Source organism: Nomascus leucogenys, chromosome 3, assembly GCF_006542625.1.
Source record: "Nomascus leucogenys isolate Asia chromosome 3, Asia_NLE_v1, whole genome shotgun sequence".
Taxonomy (NCBI): Eukaryota; Metazoa; Chordata; class Mammalia; order Primates; family Hylobatidae; genus Nomascus; species Nomascus leucogenys.
In genome coordinates, this window is record NC_044383.1 from 35,034,508 (window position 1) to 35,052,919 (window position 18,412).

An 18,412-nucleotide genomic window follows, 5' to 3' on the forward strand; every position below is an offset into this window, starting at 1 on the left:
CAATGAAATCGATGCTACTGCTTTTATAACAATTTAGTGAAATAGATGCTGTTATTATCCCATTTACAGATGAGAAAACTGAAAGAGGTGAAGTAACTTATCCAAGGTCACTCATTTAGTTAGTGGCACAGCTTGGACTCAAACCCAGGCAGTTTGCTCTGGAGTACAGCTTCTTTACCACTGCAGTAGACCACTTGCCTTTCTGCCTCACATGGTCTGTCTACAAAAGAAAAATGACAGACATGCAAAGGAATAAAGAATTTCTGTGACTGGGAGTATCAGGAAGGACTTCACGGAGGAAGTGGCATTTGAGTGAAGCATAGTAGGATTACTCTAATTTCTATAGGTGGGAGTCATGGTGATGGCAGAGGAGAGCCTTCTAGGCCTAGGAAACATTATGAGCAAAGGCACAGAGGAGCAGAGAATGACTAATGTGACTAAAGCCTTGTCATCTGGAAGGATGCAATGAGGACTGAGACTCAGGAAAGGGTTTACCACCAAATTACAGAAGGTCTTAAAAACTCGATAGAGGAAGTGAGGCCTTGTTCTATATTCACAGCAAGCCACTGAAGATTGTGAAGGAGAAAGAGAGAGAGAGAAAATCTGGAGAATCTGACTTGCGTTTTAAAACATTGACTTTGTCAATGGTATTCACAAGAGTTGGGAAGGAATGGGAAAATGAATTTGAAGGCTACTACAGTCGTCTGGAGAATGACTTAAGCCAGAAGCATAAGGGCCTCTCATTAGCCTGCCAGTGTCATGTGGCAGGGACAGACCCCTCAGGATCACTAAGTAAGTGACTTGTTCCTGCTCCAGTACAGTCCTGTGGCCTTGGATTTTTGACTGAGCAATGTCTTCCTAAGAACCATAGCTTTGCCCTCACCTATGTGTTTTGCTACTAACAGCTGCTCTTAATTATGCAGCTTCCGTTCCCCTGTATAGAGGCAGCTTCTTTAATACATTAATGAAGGACAAATCAGGCCAGTCAAGTGGATTGCATTTACAGATGGAGTTCTGGCAAACACAGATGAAGAAAATGAGTCAGTGTAATTCATAGTGATACTTTGGGTCTTCCATTTCTGTGTCCTCAGCATCTAACATTGTGTAGCACAGACAGACATTGTCAGCAAGCATGGTTCAAATACATGAAGTGGAGTGAGTCACCTTTGATATAGTGTCATTAAGAATCTTCTTTCAAAAGTACACTCCCAGCCAGGCACCGTGGCTCACGCCCGTAATCCCAGCACTTTGGGAGGCCAAAGTGGACAGATCAGAGGTCAGGAGTTTGAGACCAGCCTGGCCAACATGGTAAAACCCCATCTTTACTAAACATACAAAACTTAGCCGGGTGTGGTGGCATGGGCCTGTAGTCCCAGCTACTTGGGAGGCTGAGGCAGGAGAATTGCTTGAATCTGGGTAGCTGAGGTTGCAGTGAGCTGACACTGCATTCCAGCCTGGGCAACAGAGCAAGACTCTGTCCCTCCCCCATGCCCCCCACAAAAAAACCCCACAAAAGTACACTCCCGCTCTCCACTGGCTTGATATGAGACCTGTTGAGTGAGTGAGAAGCCAGGGCATCAATGCTGCAGGGACCCCCTTGCAATCAGCAGAGGAATGGCATTTGCTCAGCACTCACTATAGGATGCTGCTGCAGGGCCCAGCAAGCAGCCCAGTTGTACTGAGTGGTTTTGTGAGCATTCTTCCCTTTAGGGAATGATATGAAATGAGAAATACTGCAGACCTTCATGGAGGAAGTTGGAAAAGAGAACTGCCTTTTCATGAGCATCAGCCAAATAGCCATAGATCCCTACAGTCACTTTGCAGAACATGGATCAACATAGTTGTTTATGTTCCGGTTGTAATTCAGATATCCAATGCTTAGTTGACACAGATCTGATGAAAACTAGTTTATTCTGCTCCCGATCTCTCTTACCTCTTTGTCACCCATTTGGTCTCAACTCCACTGACAGCACCCAGCAATGTGCCCTTTGAGTCCAGTTCTCCAAGGGGCATAAATTGCTTCCTGTCAGGGGTGGGGGAGTAGGGGAGCAGTAAAGCATTCTAGGAAGCTCTGGGAGGCTAGCAAGAAATTGAAAAGAAGGCATTTTTCCAGCCATTTTGAAATGTTAATATATCACATAACTCTGAGTTCACCAGGACATATACATGCATGTATGCATAAATCGGGATTCTCTGCTACTGAGTGTTCAAAAGTAGGGTTTCCCAGCTAGGGCTTTGAGATTCTTTGGTGAACCACAAATACTCTTGGGATGCTGCTGTGTCTCAAGCACCTAATAGTGTCTGGTACATAGTAGATATTCACCTTTAGTGGAGTGGAAAATAATGGCAGGGTAGCATCTTTGGTTAGATATACCAGTCATTTTATCAACTGTCTCTAGCTAAGCCTAGAAAGGAGCCTGGGAAGACCATTGCTTTCCCTCTCTGAGGGGTCTTGTTATTATAGGAGGAAGATGAAGAAAACTTTCATATTAACCATTCTATTCCTAAAGCCATGGCAAAGCAGTAGTTCTGGTTCTAGCCATTTTTGAATGCTCCAGATCCTGCATGTGCATATAGGGATGTAGGTTTGCAGGGAGGATGCATATTCTTAATTTCTTAAATATCTTCCTATACACTAGTAAAAACATCAGGTTTATGAATTGATATTTATTTGTTGAGTGTATACTCTATGCAGGTCACTAAGCTAAGCTCTGTAGAGGTCAAAAGTAGAAATTTGATATGATTCTTTTAAATGTGTATACACAGGCATTTACATGGTCACACAAGCATTTTTTAATATCTTCTCAATTCTGAAAACAATGCCTAGCATTTAGCATTGACTAATGTTATTGAATAAATAATGAATGAGTAAACAAACAGGATCTTTTCACATACAAAAACACCAAGATAGAGCCCTGTATTGACATGAAGATGCTGCTAGATGGAGGGACTCACAGGTGATTATGCGTTTCTTCATTGTTTTGTTTCTTCCTTCATTTGACAAGCATAGGGATGGAAAGTTGAATAAGACAATTTGCTTTTAATATACTTGTTAGATATAGACCCTACTGTATTTGTGCCATTTCAATATAGAAAGAACACTACTTAGGAGGCGTTAGCCCACAATTCATGTTATAGTTCTACCACAGGACAGCCTTTGACAAGGTATTCATAGTATGTCTCAGTGGCTAAAGGAAAAGCTAAACCTGTTATCTTGATTTTATAGGACTACCAAATTAATAAAAATTATGAAGGCAAGTAGCTTGCTTAGCCATGTCGTGTTCCAATAGTAATTTCAATTCCCTGGGTCACAATGTTCCAATTTGAAGAACAACAACAAAAATGATTCTACTATATTACAGTCAGATTTCCCTTTTGATTTAAAACTTTTGTGTTTTGCTTTGCTTTTTGTTTTGTTTTATTTTTATAACTCTAATTGTCAGTAAATATTTGTTAGTTTTTTTGAGAATAAAATATAATTGTAATGTAAAAAACATTTGAATATAGGAATAATATTTATTCACAATATAAAAATTAGCAATGCTCTTTATTCCAGCAAGGAATAAACTTAATTCTTCAAGTCACGGGTTTGGAGCTCCATATGGTTTCAGATTTGGGAAATCATAATTATGCCTAATTTTCCCCAGTGTGCTGAATGGTGATTCTCAAAGTTCCGAGAATCTAATTTTATCCAGACAGATTTCAAGTCAACAGAGTATTGAGTACCTACAGTGTGCCAGGAATGGTGATGGGTGTTTGGGGTACAAGTTCAGACATTGTGTCTATGCTTGATGAACTCAGAACTGACAGAGGAAAGGTAGAGAAATAAGTTAAGTGATTCTTTCTGTAGACTTTCTGAGGGTATGAATAAGAGATATGGGGAAGTACAGAGGAAGGTACCACTGTTGGCTGGGGCAGCAGAGTTTAGAATAAAATGACACTTGATTTGGAGATTAATATATGAGAAGAAGCTTGCCAGATGAAAAGGGGTAGGTTCAAAGAAGAGTGGAAGGGAATTCTAAGCAGAAGTTAAAACATGTATAAGGACTTGGGTAAGTGTGAGAAAGCAATGTGTATTTGGGTAGCCAAGAGTAGTTGCATGTGTCTTGGAGCCTGTGGGAAATGGGGTCTAGGGTGAGAGAAGATGGGGAAGAGGTGACAGATAAAGCTGGACACACGTATGTTTAGGACAAGTTGTGAAATGCCCTATCTTTCATATAGAGAAGACTGAATCTCTAAGCCACATTTATTCTATGTATTATTACAAGTAGAAGTTTCCCTAAGTTTCAGAAGGAGGAAGAGAAATAGAACCCCAAATGAATGCATGAATGGATGAATGAGCTAAATGTGTAATAATGAAGGCAGAGTCAGCAGTGTTGGAAGAACCAAGAGGGCAGTAGTTTGAAGGATGGCATGCCCTGGAAAATGGGTGTTTGGCATAGTGGGATAGATGGTAAGTATGTGAACAGTGCAGGTCCTCCACTGCAAAATATGTGTGATGGTAACATACTTGAATCCCTGAATAGTTACTTATAGTGCCAAGGAAAATTATTATTGCATTGACTACTGACAGTGATATATGAGGGTTGCTAATGACTAGACTATATTTGCATAGGTCATGGGAGTATATGAGTTAGAGTTCTGTTAAAGGTACATGTTCAGGGACAGGGTATAAGCAGGGGAGTTTGAGGGATGGAATGCACAATGTGTGCTCTTCTGTAATTGTGTGTCCTCTGGCCAGGAGGGATATTAGGCTTACAAATGGCCAGGGTGTTCATTTGTTAGTATTTCAAGAATAAAAAGTTAAGTCTTAACAATAAACTATTGAATGATCAAGGGCGGTTCATTTTACTCCCCTAGACCTCTGTTTCTTTTTCTATCAAATGAAGACATTGGATTTGATAATCTCTAAAATATATCACAGCTGTGAACTTAATGCTTAAAATAACCCTCTTTAAAGTACTAGGTAAATTTGGTGACTGGAGATTGGTGTGTACGTGTATATAGCAGCCAATCTCTATAGAGCTTGTTATATGCCATTTAAAAAATGTATTGATGTAGCTCTTTTTCTCTGCCTTTTAGATGGTTGAACACTTTAGGAATGCTGGCCAATCAGGGCATTGATGTCGTGATACGGCACTCATTTTTTGACCATGGATACAATCACCTCGTGGACCAGAATTTTAACCCATTACCAGTAAGTGTGGGATAAAGATTCCCAACTCCTTTTCCATATCATTCAGTTCTTTTGATCATGCCTTGTTCCATACTAGGAGAATAATTTTCCTCTTGCTGTTACCAGTTAATTTCATTCATTGAACAGAAACATTCTTGTCTTTGTTTCCTTGATCCATTTCACAGACTTTTGGCTTCAACACACACACACACACACACACACGTCTGTTCACTCACTCACTTTTATATATACACATACATATGTATGTGCAGTATGCAATATACATATATTCATTTATATATATTTGTATATTTATTACTATTGTTTTAACAATCAGGCCAGGCATGGTGGCTCACGCCTGTAATCCCAGCACTTTGGGAGGCCGAGGCGGGCAGATCACGAGGTCAGGAGATCGAGACCATCCTGGCTAACATGGTGAAACCCCATCTCCACTAAAAATACAAAAAATTAGCCGGGTATGATGGCAGGCACCTGTGGTCCCAGCTACTCAGGAGGCTGAAGCAGGAGAATGGCGTGAACCCGGGAGGCAGAGCTTGCAGTGAGCCAAGATGGCGCCACTGCCCTCCAGCTGGGGCGACAAAGCGAGACTCCGTCTCAAAAAAAAAAAAAAAAAATTCCTTGTGCAGTTGAGATTCCCCATCTACTTGTGGCCTGTTTGAACTCTGCTTGAGAGTGAATTTTTCCAGATTGTTTTATTTTAATGCTAATAGGAGACATTAGTTAACATCAAATGCAACATGTTGAAAGCAGATGGGGGAGTGTTATCCAAGATCAGACGCACTAGGAACCCATCTCTTGAGGAGTGGCTGAAGTGCAATTACAGTTAGATGATGAGCCCTGTGTGACAATGAGGAGATTTACCAAGAGCGTCAACTTCTCTAGGAAAGAAAAGGAAAGAGAAGAACAAACTAGAATGGCAAAAGCAGAAATATGGGTTTGTCTAGTCACCTTATTGGCCAATCAGAGAAATTCCATGGACCAGAAAAGCTATGCTTATCAGAAATATTACACGGGTTATCCTTTATCACAGAAGTCATGGTCATAACAAAAGATCAGACTGCTCTCATCAAGTCATAGAATTTCAGAGCTGGAATCCCTCTTTGAGATGATCCAATTCCACCTCATTTAACTGAGGGACTGCTAGCTAGGGGAGGGGCAAGGAGGTAGGACAAGTAGGGCTAGCCCTAGAACCTGTTCCTGTGCCCTGGTTCGGTGCTCTTTCTACAGAACTACTTGTTGCCCTGGGGCCCACAATAAACAAACCCAAACTGGAACCAGTGAGCATTCCTACCACTTGCCTCTCTCTGCCTATTTCTACCACTGCCTCCATTCCCCAAGCCCTGAGCCAGGAAGCTTCCAAGCCCGGAGCAGAGAACAGCTCAGTACCCACAGCACCAGTTCCACGTCTCAATTACAACCAAGTAATTATTGTATCACTTGGTGTACATGACTCCAAAAATCCAGTGAAATCACAAAGAGTAAAACTAACTAGCATAGTTGCTTACATTTGCTGGACTAGAGTACCTCTCCCAAGATACATGTGCGGGAGACTGGGGTGGAAAGGGGTAAAAAGAGAGTTTTCAGTATGGAACCATAGAGGATTGTTTTGTTTTGTTTTTGCAGAAATAAAATAATTTTAAAAGTATCTATGAAATGTAATCACTAAACAAATAAAATGGCACACAGAAATAAATATTTATTGAACATCAGGCACTGGAGAGGACTAGTAATAGATAAGTGAATCAACAAATAAGAGAGCACTGCTTGGGCCCTTTAGGGTGCGTGTGCAGGAAAGGCTTCTCTGGGAAAGTTATTCTCTGAGAAGAACCAGCTATGCAGATTCACAAAAGAACTTTCCAGGCCAGGGAAGAAACTAACACAAAAGCTCTGAGGCAGGAACAAACTTGGCACGTTTGAGGAAACACAAGAACACTAGGGTGACCGGGGCATGATGAGGAAGGGGGAGAAGTTGGAAATGAGGTAGGCAGGAGCCATATCACCTAGGGCTTTGTAAGCTGAAAGGAGTTGACTTGTAAATAGTATGAAAAGCCATTGGAAGGCCTAATTAAGGAAGTAACATAATCTAACTTACATTTTAAACAAATTACCCTGGCATAATTAACGCATCAAATATTAGTTATAAAAGATGAAGATAATACTTAACAATGTACAGATCACTTTCATAAATGGCATCTACAATGCTCTGAACACTTCCCTCTGTCCTTCTTTTTCCTTTCTTTCCTTTTTTCCTTTATTTCTTTCAGCACTCATTCAAATTTCATTCACTCTTCTTGATCATATACTATGTGCTGATTGCTGTTCCTGGCAATGGGCCACTGTGGGGAACTAAAAAGACAAGGTTGCTGAACTCTTGGAGTTTACAATGTAGTGAACTGTACTGAGAAATGAAAAATAAATAAACATAAATCAGAGAATTGCAATTTGTCATAATTGCTCTGAAAAGAACCTGGTGAGATGAATATGACTATTTATACTTATTTTGCTAAAGAGAAACTAAGGTTCTGTGACATTATTGAGTGACTTATCCAAGGTCAGACAAATAGTAAGAAAGCTGGAACTCAGAGTTTTCCAGTTCTCAATTGTGTTTTCTTTTCACTGGACCACATTATTTCTTGTGGTAGCCTCTTAGATGTCTTTGCTGTGTCTGAGGCCAACATTGCCTTAGAATTGAGTCTGGAAATGAAAACAGGCATGTTGGGAAATTGGAGAGAAGAAAACAGGCTGGAAAAAGATGGTCTTTGGGTGACTAGGCAGGCTTCATTTCCAGAGTTTGACAAACTTGGATTCCATATCAACCCTCTTTGGACCTTTGCATGGCCATGTGTAAATTAAGGATGTCAGTCCTCATGGCTTTGTCCTCCTCAAATGAGAGTTGCTGCCAGTGACTTTCTTTAAAAGCATGCCACAAAAGACCTCAGTTGATACATGGTGGAGCAGAGCTCATAGAAGTTCATAGGAAGAGAAAACAAGCTCCACTGATTCAGCACAAAGACTCAAATGATCTGGGCAGCTGTATTTCTGGAAACACCAAGCTGTAATAAAGAAACTCTATGTAAAAGCACTTAAAAAGGTAGTAGGCTTTCTTTTTATCTTTCTTTGCACTAATAAATTCTGCACCTTATAAGTAGAGAACTTGGCAGCTGGGAGAGTGTGTCCTAAGTCTCCCCTGGAAGGAATTTACAAGGCTAGACCAGAACACCAATCTGACACACACTGCCAGCAGGCCCCTGGAATGTGTAATGGAGACAGACCTGGGAATCATACTGGTTGCCACTTCAGAGAGTTGTGCAATTGATAACTGAACACTGCCAATAAAAACTTGTGGATTTTACATTGTGATTAAATCTTCAAGAGAGTTTGTTAAGCGCTTAGGGGATTACTGAGTTGCATTTTGCCTCCCAAAACCAGTACTCTTGAATGAATTCAGAAAAAGTGAGCTTCCTGGCCTTATGGCTCTTCAACCCATATCCCATTTTACCCCTCCCTCTGCCCAGTCAACTTTAATCCCAGTTTGTGGCATTCTAGCCTAGCTCTGGCAGGACGATTTCAATAGCCCCAATCTAAGGTAAGAGAGAATATGAGGATAGCTCTTTAGAAGAGAAATTTGTCCTTAGAAAAGATCATTTTCAAATATACCCCATGTTCTTCATGGTTATTCCTCCAGAAAAGTGCCACCCACCTCCTGCTGTGACATTTTCCTTCTCCTGGGAGGAGAATATTTAGTTCAGCCGTGCTTCATCACTCGACTCCCACTCCCTTCCCCTGGTCCCCCCAACACTGGGAAAGAGGGGACGTGTGAGTCTCCACAGCCGGTCAGTCAGTCACGGGCTCCCTTGGGAGTAGGCGATGTTTGTGCAGAAGAGATCTGCACATTTGGTGGACATAGTCCAGACCCCACCAGTCATGGGCATTTCTCCTCAGAGAGGGTTTTGGAATTTAGCTTGCTGCCTTTTTTAAGAGCTTGATTTACAAAGCTTTCAGGGAAAGGAATGGTGAATTACTAGTCGACATCTTCTTAACTCCCACACTAGGCTGTCTTCACACAATTCAATTCAAAAAGCATGGACACCTCAGTTGTGTCTGGCTTCGTGCTTGGCATTCTAGGGACATGCACATAAATTCATCTATGGAACTAATACTCTGATGTATGTTTGTGGGACTACAGTTTAGTCCTCTCTTTGGAATAAAATAAAAAGCTAGATCACATTGGATTGCCTTTTCCACAGTGGGTACAGTGGCACGGAAATTTACTGCCAGCGTGCTTTTTTGCCTGCTTTCCCTGACGAATAATATACATTCAATTCAGCCCAGTGCACACTTTTTGAGTGCCTGCTGTGCACATTGTTCTGGAATATAGTCATTGGTCATGGATTGGAGTAGAACTCACTAGTCTATGGTGAGATTGAACCTGTGGTTGCAGTTCCCATAGCAATGTGCTCTGAGCCAAGCCATCGCTGTTCAGATATCATTTGACCATCAGAAGGAAACTCTAACTCTTACTGGTGCCTGCCTAGCACAGTTGATGAGCCTATGACAAGATCCTAGGACAAAATCCTAGATGCTCCATCCTTGTTTCCCTCCAAAGTGTTAGAGACAATGCCCAGTATGCACTGCCGAGCCATGGTGTGGACACAGGGCTTAAATCTCTCCCTGTGTAGAGCAAGGACACCCAGTTATAAACCCATGTTCCATTGATGCTGGATTGATATAAGAACACCACCTGAGGCCAGGCACAGTGGCTCACGCCTGTAATCCCAGCACTTTGGGAGGCCAAGGCAGGCGGATCATGAGGTCAGGAGATTGAGACCATCCTGGCTAACATGGTGAAACCCCGTCTCTAGTAAAAATACAAAAAACTAGCCAGGCATGGTGGTGGGCGCCTGTAGTCCCAGCTGCTCCGGAGGCTGAGGCAGGAGAATCGCTTGAACCTTGGAGGTGGAGGTTGCAGTGAGCCGAGATCGTACCAGTGCACTCCAGCCTGGGTGACAGAGTGAGACTCTGTCTCAAAAAAAAAAAAAAAAAAAGAACACCACCTAATTACAAGGCATCAAAGGAAACAGCAGGAGCCTGGAACTATGGTAAGATTCATGAGTTCTAGTTCTAGCTCTGCCATTAATTAGATGTGTGTCTTGGTATTCCAGTTTTCCCATCACTTAAATTGGGATAAAAATGCCACCGCTACCTCCAGAAGTTACTGTTACAATCTTTGAGAAAATGAGGTATAAAAATAGGATTCTGATTTGGTATATATACATACATGTAGAAAATTACTGGAAGGGACTACATCTAAATGTTAAAAGTGGTTTTCTTTGGGTGGTAAGATTACAGGCAGTTTTTATTTTCTTATGTGAATTTTTTGTATGTAAAATTGCTGCAATCAGCATTATCACTTTTAAGATCTTAAAGAAGGCCTGTTTTTCAAAGAAAAAAGAGCATTTCAAAAGGATTGTGTTTAAATAGCTATGCAAATGTTCACTTATTATTCATGTTTCACTCATTCATAAACACTTACTGCATTCATGCTATGTGCTAGATACTATGGCAGACACTAGAGACACTGTCCTGCCCTCAAGGAGCTTACAGTAGAGATAGGGAGATAGACAAGTTAGCAGGGACTGTAACAGAAGCCCTATAGTGTATTAGAAGAGGAGTACAGAAGTCAGACTGGGTGGAGGGCAGGCATGGGGCATCAAGGAAGGCTTTCTGGAGGAAACAATGCCTGAGCTGAATCTTTAAAAAGGGCCAGTTAGCCATAGGAAGAAGAGTTTGGGGTCTGGGGAGGAGCTTCCAAACAGAAGCAGTAGTATATTTAAGGTACAGAGGCATTAATTTTCCAGTGAGTCATGTTAGATGGGTTAGGAAAAATTAAGAAAACTTTTCCCATTGCTGTCCAGTGGCCACACAGGGTGTATGAAAATTAAAGAATTTCACAGCTACAGACCTGGAGGTGGTAGGGCGGGGGAGGGACAAAACCCAGCCAAACCAGCCTGTGACCTGTTTCTTGGTGAAGCTGCCTTTCTCTTTCTTTTCTTTCCCGTGGGAGCCATCAGGAAGATGAAAGAAGCAGAGTGTACCTGTTTAGGGGTAGCTGTGATGTGAAACCCAATGCTCCCATTAGGGGCCCTGACAAAGACTTCACCATGTGCAGCCATCCTTTGTGGGAACCTGCGGCTGCTGAGAGAAGGGCATCCTTGGCTGCAGGATCAATCACTGAAACTCAGGCTGGCTCCACGTCAGTGGCCGAAGTGCCTGGGCTGCATGCCCAGGGAACATGACTTGCTTCTTTTCTCCTCTGTGTCTTTAAACCCTGGCTGCTCAAATCAGTCTGTGCTCTGCACTGTCTGACAGGAAGGCAGTTATTTTGCCCCTAATGCTTTCACTTAGACGCTCCTCTGATTTTCTACTAGGAGTTCTCCTCCCTTGCTTATTTATCAGCCTGAGCGGTGTGCACATGATGTCGGCAACAACACTAGCAGTTGTAACAGCTCACGCCGATGCAAGCCCTCCTGGGAAATAGAAAGCACTCTAGACCTAAAATCAGAAGGTGCAAGCTCAAAATGCACACTACAATTTTCTAGTTACATGAGTCTTAATTTATTCCTCTGTGAAATGGGACTAACTGTGCTGGTGTTAGAGACAGGGAAGTATTTGAATGTACTGCTTAAAAGTATTGGCTTTGGAATCTGACTGACCTGAGTTTCAAAACCAGCTCTACCACTTGCTAGCTATATGTCCTTGGATTTATAAGCATCAATAAACATCAATTTCCTCTCACAAAATGGAGACAATAATAGTATCTACCTCAGAGGGTTGTTGGAAAGATTAAACGAGCCAATGCATATGTATCTTTTACCACATAGTAAATACTCAATAAATGTTAATCACTATTATTATTTATAAAGTCATTTTGTTAAAATTCTGTAAGTCACAATAATTATCATTAATAACCTGAATATAACTGTGGTAAGATAATAAACATTTGATATCAAATATATATTTGATATGTATTTGATATATATTTGATACATTTGATACCAAATATACATTTGATATATAGTTGATATACATTCGATATTTAGATATCTGGAAATCAATTCAAGCAATGATGACTAAAGGATGAAAAGTAGATTTTTTGGTAAAAGTAATTTAACTTTTTATAATCTTCTAGCAACTTAACTAGAAAATAAGAAGAACAAAAAAGGAAAACTATGATTCCTTCACTTGAGAGGAATTGACTGCAATGGTTAAAGACAAACTAAAAATTACATTTTATTTCCCTCTGGAGAAGATGCTGGCAATCTTTCCCAGTGAAGGCAATTAAGGCAGTAACCAGGCTGCAATACGAGCCCCAACACCTTCATTTGGTATTTATAAATGGCCCAATAAGCCCTGGAAACCATGATATGTCACATCAAAGTGCTAATGACAGCACATTATGTGAATCACTGAGAAGCAACAATTGAAAATCCCACTCTGCCATCAGCCATTTATATTGTTCCCAGATTGTAATACTGAGGGATTACAGCTACAGCAAATTGTGTGCCCTCCTAAATAAATTAGGGAGAAGAAGCAATTATAGTCTCCCTGCACTTGAGTTTAGGAACATGATTTGCCATCCTTGAAGCAATGTGCAGACAGTGAGGAGCAAGGTCAGCTCTGGAATGAGAAGAAATGCACTCACCTAACCTCATCAGCTTACTGAAAACACTAAACAATTATCTAAAAATGACCTGAGAAGAAAGAGAGGGAGGGAGGGAGGGAGAAAGAAAAAAGAAAGGAAAGAAGGAAGAGGAAAAAAAGAAATCCCCTTTGGTAGGTTGGAAGGCACTTTTGTGAATGCCACAATATGACAAATTTAAGAATATTTCATCTTAAAGACTATATTTGCAAACATTAAGGGCACAACGATGTCTGGTTGTGACCTGTAGGAACCAAAAAATAAGCCACTGATAGAACCCAGATAATACATTATGTTTTTTTCTAACTCAGTTATGGTTTTGTGCTTGTTTAAATAAAAGCAAAAGTCTTTATTAAAAAATAGAACAAATAAAATTAATTCTGCTTTTTAATTCTTATTTAAATGTACTACACTATAAGTTTTTTTTAAAAAAAATATGTCAGTCATTAGATACCTCACTTACTAACTTTCAACTATTATCACTCTCTGCTTATTTCATCCTTGATTTGGTTTTAAGCATTGAAAGGATTCAATAGAACACACCATTTTTACTTACCCTAAATTTGATGGCAGAAGACCTGCCTTCTATTCTAAAATTCACCCTCATCTTGTTGTCACAATCCTTATAGCCTTTCTTTGTTAGAGCAGTGGTTCTCAAGCCTGGCTGAACATTATAGTCACCTAGGGAGCTTCTTAAAAATACCTGTGCTTAGGCACCAACCCCAGAGATTCCTGTTCAAGTTGATCTGTAGAGGATCCCAGGTGTTGATATTTTTTTAAAGTCCAAGTGATTCTAATGTGAAGCCAGAATTGAGAACTGTATTAGAGGTTTATGTTGCCCTGATTAAATTATTAACTACCTTTTTATTTTTCTCTACTCCTCTATACTCAACTCTTGCTTCAATTTTTGAGATATTAACAAAATATTTAGTACTGTCTATCATTCATTCATTTGACAACTATTTATTGAGTATCTAGTATGTGCCAGACACTTCTAGATTCTGATGAAATGGAGGTGAAGGGGAAAGACAAGATCCCTGTCCTCACTGGAGGTTATAGTCTAGAAGGGGAGACTAAAAATAAACAAGTAAACTAACAATTAATTACAAAATTCAGAATGCTGTGTAGGAAGCAGTTGCTAAGTTGAATAATGAGGAGGGGAGGCTTCTTTAGAAAGTGTGGCCAGGGAGGTCTTCACTGAAGAGGCAGCCATTAGAGAGGCTGGTGGAAGAGCAGAGCATCGCTCAACAGGAACAGTATCTGCAAAGGCTGCAGCAGGGGAAAGACACTCAGTCACACATCAGAGGTCACACAGTGTCTCTAAGACCAACCTGAGGTATGGTCCACCCACAGCCAGGCACAGGAGCAGGCAGCACTGCTACTGCTCAGCAAAGTTTAGCTCAAGCTCCCTGCACCTGATGCTCTATCCTGCCCTTGCCACCAGCACTTGGCAAACTTCATTGCTTCCTGTTTATTGCCCTTTATACAAATAATAGTGGTGTATCTGACTGCCTGGCCATTTATCTGGGATCCCTGATTGAACTTAGTGCCTAGAGTTTCCCTGTCACTGGCCCAACCATCCCCATTTACACTCTCTGTCACCTGTCATCAGACTTTAAAACGAGAATGGCAGAACATTTGGTGGTTTATTATACTATTCCGTTTTGTAGTATGTTTACAAATTTCACCGATCATTCTTTTTAATATCTTTGTTCGAGAACCTTATGACATACACTAAAACAAAGCACTGTTGTAGTTTCTGTAGAACATAAAAAATAATGTTAGATTCCTTCTCTCCATGTTTATAATCTGTGTTGGGTGACATAAAGCCTTGCAGAGAGAGTTAATAGATGATGGATGTGTATGTTAAAGCCTGTCTTGTTCACTCATTATCCCCAGAGCCTAACATAAGGTGCCTTGCATAGGAAGTACTCAATAAATATTTGTGAAAATAAGAGAGGGAGGAAGGGATCCAAATGATCAGTAGACAATAGGTTTTTTAGATGTCTGAGGTAGGAGATATTACTACTGGCTGGAAGGGGGGAGCTAAAGGGAAGAATTAGGAAAGACTGTGCAACAAGACGTCATTGGCGGACATTTGTAATATTAGTTACCCGAATAATACATGTTCCTGAGAAGGCTTCTTACCCCAGGGCACCACAATGAGGTGACAGCAGGAAGGAAGGAAGGCCTTGGGATAGAAGGCTCACCAACTGGAAGACCAGGAGTTCTGGATCTGATTCCACTTTCTGACACCAACTCACTCCTTGTAGGGCACTGGGCACTCTCGGTCTGTCTCTAATGTAGAGGTTGAATTGGACAGTCTGAGGTTCCCTTCAGCTCTGAAGTTTTCTGATTCATTTCAATATGTTATTTCCATACCACTATCTTCAGATGGACCTCCCAGCTGAACCCAAATTAATAAAATCTTTTAAAATAAAACTGCACTGCTTCCCTTTGAAACCATTCAGGAAATAAAGCTTTTTTCTTCAAGGCTCCTGTAGCCTTGTTATAGTACTTATGACTGTCTTTCATTGTTAGAATTGTTGGGGTCCATCTACTACTAAATTCTCAGTCATTATTGTTTCAATTATTTTGTCGATTCCTTTCTCTTTCTTCTCCTTCTAGTTTGTTACACCTTTTGTAGTTGTCCCACAGTCCTCAGATATGCTGCCCTGTTTTAGTCAGTCTTTATTCACTTTGCTGTTCAATTTGGGAGATTTCTATTGATATATCCTCAAATTCAGAGACTATTTCCTCAGCTATGTCCAGTCTACTAATAATCTTATCAAGGGTATTCTTCATTTGTGTTATAGTATTTCTGATCTCTAGCATTTTTTTTTTTAGTTCTTTCTTAGGATATCCATCTCTCTGCTTGCATTGCTCATCTGCTTTTGCATGCTATTTGCTTTCTCCATTAGAGCCTTTAGCATATTAATAATAGCTGTTTTTAATTCCTGTTCAGATAATTTCAGCATCCCTGCCATGTCTAATGTTTGCTCTGTTTCTTCAAACTGTGTTTTTTGCCTTCAAGTGTGCCTTGTAATTTATCTGGATAGCTGTGATGTATCAGGTAAAAAGAACAATTGTAAATAAGCCTTTAGTAATATGGTGGTAAGGTATGGGGGGAGAGGAAGCATCGTATAGTCATATGATTAGGTCTCAGACTTTTTGTGAGCCTGTGCCTTTGGACTGTGAACTTCACAAGTGTTTTTCAGTATTTTTCTTCCCCGTTTTGGTGGAACGGGGTGGCTAGAGTGGGCTGGAGTTGGTATTTCCCTTCTCCTGCATGGAAGGCTAGAGCTGACTGGAGTTGGGTATTTCCTTTCACTTAGGTCAGTTAGGCTCTGATAATACCCCAACAGGTTAGGCTATGGTTAACTAGTTTCTCCTGAGGGAAGAACTTGTTAAGAACAGAGGCCAGGCACAATGGCTCACACATGTAATCCAGCACTTTGGGAGGCCAAGGGGGCAGATCACAAGGTCAGGAGATGGAAACCATCCTGCCCAATATGGTGAAACCCAGTTTCTACTAAAATACAAAAAATTAGCCTGGCATGGTGGTGTGCACCTGTAGTCCCAGCTACTCAGGAGGCTGTGGCAGGAGAATTGCTTGAACCCGGGAGGTGGAGGTTGCAGTAAGCCAAGATCGAGCCACTGTACTCCAGCCTGGCAACAAAGCAAGACTCTGTCAAAAAAAAAAAAAAAAAAAACAACAACAACAACAACAAAAAAAACAGAGTGCTCTGGCATATTTCAAAATAGTTCCTTTCCCCTTGCCCCTACTGAAGCATGAAGAATTTTTGCCCAGTATTTGCTGTGAGATCCTGGTTGAGGTCCTGGAGGTAAAACTCACAAAAATGTGGGGGTCTCCCAATGACTGAGTCCCCTGGGAGTTGCAAACTCTCAAACTTGTCCACACTGAGTCTCCAGCACAGTCACAGTTCAGGTTGTCTGCTGCAGTATGCCATGACTCCCTGTATTTGTCTGTCTGTCTTTCCAATTTTGGGGGCAGTGGTTTGCCCTGTGTCCTCACCTCTCTAATGGATCCAAGAAAAATTGTTGATTTTTCAGACTGTTCAGCTTTTTATTTATTGTTCAGAAGGAATGGTGACTTCTAAACTCCTCACATATGGAAGTGGAAACCAGAAGTCCAATAATCTGTGTGTTGTCTTTTTATTTTCTTGATGGTGTCCTTTTAAGCACAAAAGGTTTTAATTTTGATGAACTCTAATTTATCTATTTTTTGGTCATTTGTACTTTTGGTGTTCAATTCAAGGCCACAAAGATCTACTCCTATTTTTTCTCCTAAAAATTTGTATACTTTTAGCTCTCCTGTCTTTAGGTCTTTGGTCCATTTGAGTTAATTTTTGTACATGATATGAGGTAGAGATTCAACATCATTCTTTTGCATGTAGATACAGTTGTCCCAATACCATTTGTTGAAAAGACTATTCTTTTCCCATTGAATTGTCTTGGCACTTTTATTGAAAATTAAGTGACCATAGATGTAAGGGTTTATTTCTGGACTTTAAACTTTATTCCATACATCTTTATGTCTACCTTTATACATATGTACAGTAATCAAGAGATTATGGCCAATACCATAATCTCTTGATTACTGTAGCTTTGTATTGAACTTTGAAATTGGAAAGTGTGAGCGAGTGCAAAAATGAATATGTTCTTTTTCAAGACTGGTTTAGTTACTGCTTTCAGTTTTGAGTGGTGTGACAGCTGCTCACAGCTCAACCAAATGAATTTCCAATGTTTTCAGCCCTTCCAAAGCCCCATGTCAGGTGGTAAGTTCATAATTACTGACATCATCTATTTCAGCTTTCAGTAAGCACAACCACATTGCATTTGGGTTAGGATCACAGGGCTTGCTATCCCATTGTCACAATAAACATCCTTTCCCTCACCCTCCTTGAGAAAGTGACCAACAGCCAAGGTACCATTTTGGTGGCTTGTTTCAATCCTATCACTGTTTGCCTCCAAATAATTAGTTCTACTTTTGTTCATTAACAATAGGACACTGGGGAACCCTTACGCCTCAGCATCACTCACTGTTTTGATGAGAGCATTTACTACCAGCTCCTGGGAATTCTTATATCCCCAACCCAACCTGCAAAGCCTCTGTCCTTCCTCTTTCAGAAAGTCATGTCACTGTTGGCATCCCATCCTTGTCGCTATAGCTGTCAAGAACTGTGAAGGGCCTGAGAGTTACCCTATTTGCAAGCTAACAAGTTTGCCTTTGCTGCTTCAAGCCCAAGTCTTCTAAGTCAGAAACAGAAGACTTTATATACTCAGCAAGCATCATTAGCATATTTGCATTGGTTTCCCTGGCCACCGAGTCCCATAGGAAAAATGCAGTGGGCCCAAATTTATGCTACACATGCAGTGGGTCTGAGCTGCAGCTGAGGAGTTCAGGCCAAAAGTCTAGCACTTTTTAGGCTATCAGCAAACATTGTGGAAGCAGCAGACAAGCCAGTATTCCTCCCTGCGGGGGTGGGCAATTA

General features: G+C 40.8%; 1 protein-coding gene across 4 annotated transcripts in view; it reads left to right on the forward strand.

Moving 5' to 3' along the window:
* HPSE2 (heparanase 2 (inactive)) overlaps window positions 1–18,412 on the forward strand; it is a 778,921-nt gene that overhangs the window by 617,838 nt on the left and 142,671 nt on the right. For all 4 annotated transcript variants that reach the window (XM_003255321.2, XM_003255319.2, XM_003255320.2 and 1 more), the window contains one exon: window positions 5,083–5,197. In XM_003255321.2, the coding sequence (XP_003255369.1) occupies window positions 5,083–5,197 (115 nt within the window). The remainder of the gene's footprint in view (window positions 1–5,082; window positions 5,198–18,412) is intronic.